Source organism: Schistocerca gregaria, chromosome 7 (assembly GCF_023897955.1).
Source record: "Schistocerca gregaria isolate iqSchGreg1 chromosome 7, iqSchGreg1.2, whole genome shotgun sequence".
NCBI classification, from domain to species: Eukaryota; Metazoa; Arthropoda; class Insecta; order Orthoptera; family Acrididae; genus Schistocerca; species Schistocerca gregaria.
The window spans coordinates 467,566,019-467,574,192 of record NC_064926.1 but is presented as its reverse complement, the minus strand read 5'-3'; the positions used below and the strand labels follow the sequence as shown (position 1 = coordinate 467,574,192).

At 38.2% G+C, this 8,174-nt stretch overlaps 1 protein-coding gene across 7 annotated transcripts in view; it reads right to left on the bottom strand.

Moving 5' to 3' along the window:
* Positions 1 to 1,140: 1,140 nt before the first annotated feature.
* LOC126281834 (NADH-cytochrome b5 reductase 2) overlaps positions 1,141 to 8,174 on the bottom strand; it is a 49,082-nt gene continuing 42,048 nt past the window's right edge. For all 7 annotated transcript variants that reach the window (XM_049981084.1, XM_049981082.1, XM_049981079.1 and 4 more), the window contains one exon: positions 1,141 to 3,704. In XM_049981084.1, the coding sequence (XP_049837041.1) occupies positions 3,532 to 3,704 (173 nt within the window). In that variant the 3' untranslated portion in view covers positions 1,141 to 3,531. The remainder of the gene's footprint in view (positions 3,705 to 8,174) is intronic.

Genomic DNA, 8,174 nt, shown 5'->3' with positions numbered 1-8,174 from the left:
GCACATACCACAAGTGTCCTCTCTCGGTGAAACTGTCTGCCCTAGGGCTTCCACACCCTCTTCACACTAGTTCACAGGCGAGGTAGTATTGCTATGTTGTGCTTGCATCGACCTTCTGTTCATAATTACGTTGTATAAATGGAGATGATGGTGTAACTACTGACGACGCCTTTGGCACAATTGTTATATGTATCTCCACTGCAGGAAGTGATTTTCGTAAGTGACAAAGTTTTGTGCTTGTAATACTTTGGTAATTTTATGGTTACTTAAGCTACAAGTGTTTTTTCTTTCTCTGTTATGGTCCTAAGTGTTTGCTAATGACGGTGTCTTCCTGTTCAGGTGTATTTTGCTTCTCATGAAGCTGTATTTAGATATACCAAAACTGTGTTCAAGGATTTCAATAAATCTTTACCCTGCAACTGTTAGGCTGTTATTTACTGTGAACATTTTCAACAGTTGCTGTTTCAGCCATGTTTAAAATCTTTAAACTGTTCACTTTAGCAAGTTTATGATCAGGACCATTTTCGTTCGCAATTTAATGTAGATTATTAATGTATATGGCACTTTTCACATTAAACTGCATAGCTTTCGAAATTTTTAAGAAAAACTGATAAAAAATAATGTCCTCAACTTCTCATCCCCCCCCCCTCCTCCTCCTCCTCCGCCAAACCCGATGCTTAAACTGGTTTAACTTTTTACCAAACAATATGTGGGACTGTATAGAATAATTTGGAGTTGGAGGGGAAACTTTTACTCTTGATGTTGAGGTTAGGCCGTTTTTTGCACTGCCAGTAATTTCATCATTTAAGGAGAAAGTGATTAATATTTAATTACTAGAATAAACATATCCAATTCTGTACTTCCACTCAAGATACATAATTTTTTTTTTAATTTATTTGCACTCTGTCTCCAAAAATAATAAATCCATATAAATATCTATCTACACAAAAATAAATAGCAGCCAAAGTTAAGCATTACTTTTAAATACAGACCAGAATTAAACAAGGAAAACAGAAGTGCCATGAAATTACATACATGATTTTATTTTTAAGAACACTACTGTTGCACAAAACTGAACTTAAAAGATTAATGATGCTGGACATAATAGAAACCTTCTGCAGTGTACTTTTTTAACACTGTAAATGAGATTCAAATAAGTGTGCTGTCTGTAAAGTCTGTAGCCCAAAAATCTTCAGTAACTTTGCCATACAAACTACTCTAAATACATTTTTTAGTTCAATCATGTGGACAATGCCAAACTAAGAATTATGTAATTAATTCATCATATCACAAGCAAAGGAACTCTAAACATAACACACATTTGCACATTATTTTTTGAGATTTTTAATTGCTGACATTTCTCTCAATTTTACAACAATACTTGCATAATGAGTCTGCTGATGTTTCATAGAAATTTACATGTTCATGAAAGGAGTCAAGTTACATGAAATGTGTAAAAAATTCTTTTAACATCTTGGGAGTGATATGTCCTGTGAATCTGATAAAGAGGGGAGGGAGGGATGGGAGTGGGGGGGGAGATTTTAGCATAGAATTTTAATTATTCAAGCACCTGTCAGCAAACATTTAAATACCCTGTTGGTGGCTGTAACAACATTATTTTCCTTCTTGTACTAAAAATTGTTTCCTACATCCAAAATTTGTATTATTCTGCACCAGTCTTAATGCTGTATAGCTGCTAGCATTCATAATGAAACTTATATCTTTGTAAATTTGTGAAAGACTGGTAGTGACGACATATGGAAGAAGTCTGCAAGAAGCAGTAAACAAACAGAATGCAACTGAAATGTGTGTGTTTCAGTGTTGTTCTGCACACTCAATGCGTGAATAAAAGACAATGTAATCTAGTTACAAAAACATGTGCAAGAGAGAAGAATTGATATATAATTATGAATATAAAAAAGGTATGCTTATAAAATGAAGCTACCATATACAAGTACAAACTTACCAGTTTGCCTCACACACTGTGTCAAGTAGCATTCATCTGCACATTTCAGAACAATCAGTTGTGTGGCATTCAAGAGACCAAATAATCTGAACCAACAGATTTTAATGAAATAATGCTGTCGTACACAAACAATGGCAAATAAAGTTTCACAAGAAGAATTCATAACTATTTTACTGTTTCAAAAACTATTGTGCATGTTTCGATTTACATTTGTTACAAGAATAACCTAAAATAATTACTTGTTTTCAATATAATCACATTAAAATGAAAAGGTGAAAGCCAGTTACTTGAATAATACTGTCAAAATCTCTTAAAAGAGCAGGTCTCTCTTATTGTTTGACGTGTTCAATGTATTTAGTGACATGGATTGGTGGTCTCTAAAGTTAGACGTATCATGTATATTTAATTTTCTAATGCCATAACTGCTAAAACAGCAGCCAATAAATGTTGCATCTCTGACTGTTCTAGACTCACATCAGTTGCTAATGACAATTCAAGTATATTCTAGTACTAACTATACATCAACAAGTCTAAAGCTTTTTCAGAACATTCCTAACTATTGTGCTGCCTTTTTACTTAGGTGATATAAATTTATACTGTCTTCACTAGCACTGCCGTAAGAACACAAATTGGCAAATTTGATTCTACTGGGTAATAAACTCCCCTAAGATCACAAACATTTTTTTAAAGTAAAGTTTGAACGCTTTACAGAAAGCTGTACGATTTTCCTGGGTAAAGCACATGTTTATTATATATCCAAAAATTTGAAATATTTATTTGTTGGCAGCATGAACCAAGATCTTTAATCCCAAGCATCTACAACAAAGTAAAACATTTTGAAGATGATTAATATGTACAGCTATGTCACTAAATCACGTAATTTATCTTTAACTAGTTTAATGTCTATCCGAGAAATGCAAGGAGCAAAATCTGCTTTCATACAAATCCACAACATTCCATTATATGACATAGGCAGCAAACTTTTGTTGGTCAGCAACAGTTATTATGAACAACATATAATGGCGAACTAATCACTATAAAGCATACAAGACAAAGACAATGTCTTTACATCTCACACCGAAATGTACCTAACAGCATATTACAAGCCAACATACAAGCTGTCTCACAAAGAGTCATCCAACACATTTCCTAATCCTAAGTAAATGCAAATCCCTATGTCTGAAATGGGATGAATGCCATCATTTACTTTATATCTATATAAAAATCATATTACACAGTGCTGGAATATGTATATCCTGAGTTGGAGAGCACTCCAGGGAATGGTAAAGATACATTTATCAACCTTGTGACTTTGGATTTTTAAGCACCAACTTTCTAGGCATTAAACACATTGACAAACACATACAAAAAAAATGATCATGATATGACATGATGATATACTCTTATACAAAACTAACTACACTATTATAGGTGGCAGCATGAACTGCCTTACCCATAATCCTCCTAAACAATGTCACTATAAAACTATAATAATTCCATTCATATGAAGATGTTTACCTAACAAATTCGGATTCCAAAGACACATTACCCTACTGTAAATTTACTTAGTAGGCAAATCTCAATTTAGGATCATATCCTAGTTTATCAAGATTTGGCACACAAGCAAAATTGATCATAGGAGGGGGTCCACACATTAACACCAAGGTGTCTGAAGCTGGTGGGAAAAGATGTTCCTTTATCATTTCTGCCGATACAAATCCAGTACTGTATTTCCAACCTAAAAAAAATTTAAAAAATTAATAACCAGAATGTCAAGAGTTTCAGTTATAATGTGTTCACAAAATAAAATTTGTGTGCACTACAAATTATAAAATGCTAAATTAAAGGAATCCTCACATCTTGGAAAGTTCCATACAAACAACAAGAAAACACAGTTGGTCTTCTACACAGCAAAATGTATCAAGTGCTTTGAAACATTATAACTAACAATACAAAAGTAAAGATATAAGTAACAGTGCCAAGATCTCTCTTCAACATGCAAGTCCCGCTGTTGAAGTAATATCTAATTTCAACTGTGAAATATGAATGTGCACTGAATGGAGATTTTCAGTGGAAATGGTGGTTTGTCAGATGAAGACAAGCTTAAACTGTGTCCGATAAATGTGACTCACTAAAACTGTGTACCAGAACAGATCTTCAACCCACGTATCTGCCTTTTACATGCAGTACTACAACTGGGCCACCTAAGCACAATTCGTGGACTCTCCCCAACTTTCAATTATATGCTCTCCATTCCTCCAAATTTCACAGTGGTTATCCCACAATGTAGAAAATTAGCAGCTACTGTAGAACCAGAACAGTGGGAGATGAACTTAATGACAGCATTAGACTCATCACTTAGATAAAACACGCACATTCTATGAGCACCTGTTGTTGATTATATGAGCCATTGGTAAAGTTGAACTTTTTCTTGTCCCAAATGCATTAACAGAGTGCGAAAAGCTAGTTTCCGGTTCAAGGCAGTTTGACACATTGTTTTGACCCAAGGTTTCCCAAACTGTATTGTATGGGAAGTTAGTAAGTGGTTTTGCAAAAATCTATTAATAACAGTTTTTTCTTACTCCAACATTCCGACAATGCTATTTTTTAAATTGTATTATGATTTCTATGTTATTAGTTACGACTCAAAGATGGAGTAAGTACCGAGTAAACAACTTTTTCATATTTTTAAAAAACTGTATTAACCTTTAAAATAAATAACATGTTCAATCAAAGTACTAGTGTTCTGAAAGTGTTCCATCAAAGGAAATGTTTGGGAACCCGTGTTTTAAGTTTTCATTCAAAGTTTCTCAAATCTTGCCAGATAATTATTATGCAAGGGGGGGGGGGGGGGGAAGAAAAAACAAAGAAAAGTACTTTAAAGGTAAATAACTGACTCATTACAGATATTTCCCAGTTTTTAACCACTTAATTTACTTTCGCTGTATCAAATTTCGACTTCAACACATTCTTATTAAGTAATCTAAAGTTTATGATAAGACTGTCCCCAATAAATATGAACAAAATTTAGTTTTATCTTACATCTTCCAAAAGAAGGTTAGTATTGACAACTATCATCAAAATCAATTTTCTATTGCTTGCAATAGAATCACATGTAAAAGAAATAGTGACTTATGTACTGAATCTTTTTGTAGTGGTAGTTTTCAGACAGATTAAACTCTGCTGTGGAACAACTTCCCAAGAGCAGTATCATCCCATTTCATTACTAAGCTTTTAAACTGTTTGAAAAGTAATGTAGCATAGACTTTTTAAATACAGGGTGTTCATAAATTCTGGGAACACTTGTACAAGAACTAAACATTGTACAGATGTCATACATAATGCACTTTGAAGAGAAACTCAAAGGTTATTCAATATGTGAAGCATGAGTGACCTGGCAGACATCAATACAAGAATTGAATTCTTGCCATACCCATCTCAGCATGGCATCATCGACTGTAGCAGCTTCTTCCCATATTCTCTCCCGGAGATCTGCTACATCACATGGTAGAGGCAGTACAGACATCAGATCTTTAATGTGACCCCACACAAAAATTCACATGGAGTGAGATCTGGTGATCAGGGAGGCCATTCCGCGAGACAGCTGGCTCCGCACCTGAACTCGCCATGTTTGCAACTAGCGCTGGTTATCGGTAAATTACTAAACTATGCTGTGACAGTAAACATGGAAGAAGACGAAGAAGGAAAAAACCACTACTTTCAGGATTTCTCTTCCAAATGACATATGTATGATAACTGTATAATGTTTGGTTCTTGCACAGTAAGTAACAAAGTGTTCCTTGACATTATGTACATACTGTATTTATAACAGAAAAAAAATTCTCAGTGAAAAGAAGTTTGGATTTTGAGAAAGACTTTATGAACAGTCCACACAATATATTAGCACCGATAAATTTGAACTTCTTACTAATGAGACTGTGTTAAAGGATTTCAACTATATGAATCATGAAACCACCATTCAAAAGTTAAAATATTATGAAATCGTTGATACATCATATTTGGGTTTTTAATCTTCCGTATGCCAGTAAGAAATGTTCGACAGATCATTCTCCACCAAAATAGCAATGGGAATTGTCAATTTGGGAATCCAGACACGGCAATCCAGAGGTTTCTATCCAGAGTCCTATGTTGTTTCAGATATTCCTATCCCTGTGTATGCAATCATGAGACACACATTCAGTATTAATGTGAAGGAACTGTAAAGTTTTACACCACTTGGTGCACACATTTCAGTATCTCTTAGAACGTAAGAGAGATAATCTGTTCAAACAGTTAATTACAAGCAGAAGACTTTTGTGTTGAGTTATTGAGAATATGTATGTGTAGCAACCTGGAGTGGAAGACCCCAAACTTGAGTAGAAATACCCCCACAGGTCAGTTACATTTGCAGTAGGTCTGTTTACATACACTAACGGGTCGTGTGTGTGTGTGTGTGTGTGTGTGTGTGTGTGTGTGTGTGTGTGTGTGTGTGTGTGTGTGTGAGAGAGAGAGAGAGAGAGAGAGAGAGAATTTGTCAACTATTTCACAATACACGTACTTAATTCTTTCGTTGTTGCTAACATTTAAAATGCTAGCACTCAATTTTGTTTCATTAAAGCCTTAGCTTGGAGGGAACATTTTGCAAAGCAGCCAGCTGTTTCAGATTCGTAATAACAATCCACAAATGCTGTGAAACATTTACGAGAACTGAACAATAAATTTAAGTTAAATTCAAAAACAAAAACTACAAATGAAAACCTACATTAAATATTCATTAGAAGTGTTCTTTATGGAAAGGGCAAATAATATGGTACCAAAAAATTCACATAAGGACTACACTCCTGGAAATTGAAATAAGAACACCGTGAATTCATTGTCCCAGGAAGGGGAAACTTTATCGACACATTCCTGGGGTCAGATACATCACATGATCACACTGACAGAACCACAGGCACATAGACACAGGCAACAGAGCATGCACAATGTCGGCACTAGTACAGTGTATATCCACCTTTCGCAGCAATGCAGGCTGCTATTCTCCCATGGAGACGATCATAGAGATGCTGGATGTAGTCCTGTGGAACGGCTTGCCATGCCATTTCCACCTGGCGCCTCAGTTGGACCAGCGTTCGTGCTGGACGTGCAGACCGCGTGAGACGACGCTTCATCCAGTCCCAAACATGCTCAATGGGGGACAGATCCGGAGATCTTGCTGGCCAGGGTAGTTGACTTACACCTTCTAGAGCACGTTGGGTGGCACGGGATACATGCGGACGTGCATTGTCCTGTTGGAACAGCAAGTTCCCTTGCCGGTCTAAGAATGGTAGAACGATGGGTTCGATGACGGTTTGGATGTACCGTGTCCCCTCAACGATCACCAGAGGTGTACGGCCAGTGTAGGAGATCGCTCCCCACACCATGATGCCGGGTGTTGGCCCTGTGTGCCTCGGTCGTATGCAGTCCTGATTATGACGCTCACCTGCACGGCGCCAAACACGCATACGACCATCATTGGCACCAAGGCAGAAGCGACTCTCATCGCTGAAGACGACACGTTTCCATTCGTCCCTCCATTCACGCCTGTCGCGACACCACTGGAGGCGGGCTGCACGATGTTGGGGCGTGAGCGGAAGACGGCCTAACGGTGTGCGGGACCGTAGCCCAGCTTCATGGAGACGGTTGCGAATGGTCCTCGCCGATACCCCAGGAGCAACAGTGTCCCTAATTTGCTGCGAAGTGGCGGTGCGGTCCCCTACGGCACAGCGTAGGATCCTACGGTCTTGGCGTGCATCCGTGCGTCGCTGCGGTCTGGTCCCAGGCCGACGGGCACGTGCACCTTCCGCCGACCACTGGCGACAACATCGATGTACTGTGGAGACCTCACGCCCCACGTGTTGAGCAATTCGGCGGTACGTCCACCCGTCCTCTCGCATGCCCACTATACGCCCTCGCTCAAAGTCCGTCAACTGCATATACGGTTCACGTTCATGCTGTCGCGGCATGCTACCAGTGTTAAAGACTGCGATGGAGCTCCGTATGCCACGGCAAACTGGCTGACACTGACGGCGGCGGTGCACAAATGCTGCGCAGCTAGCGCCATTCGACGGCCAACACCGCGGTTCCTGGTGTGTCCGCTGTGCCGTGCGTGTGACCATTGCTTGTACAGCCCTCTCGCAGTGTCCGGAGCAAGTATGGTGGGTCTGACACA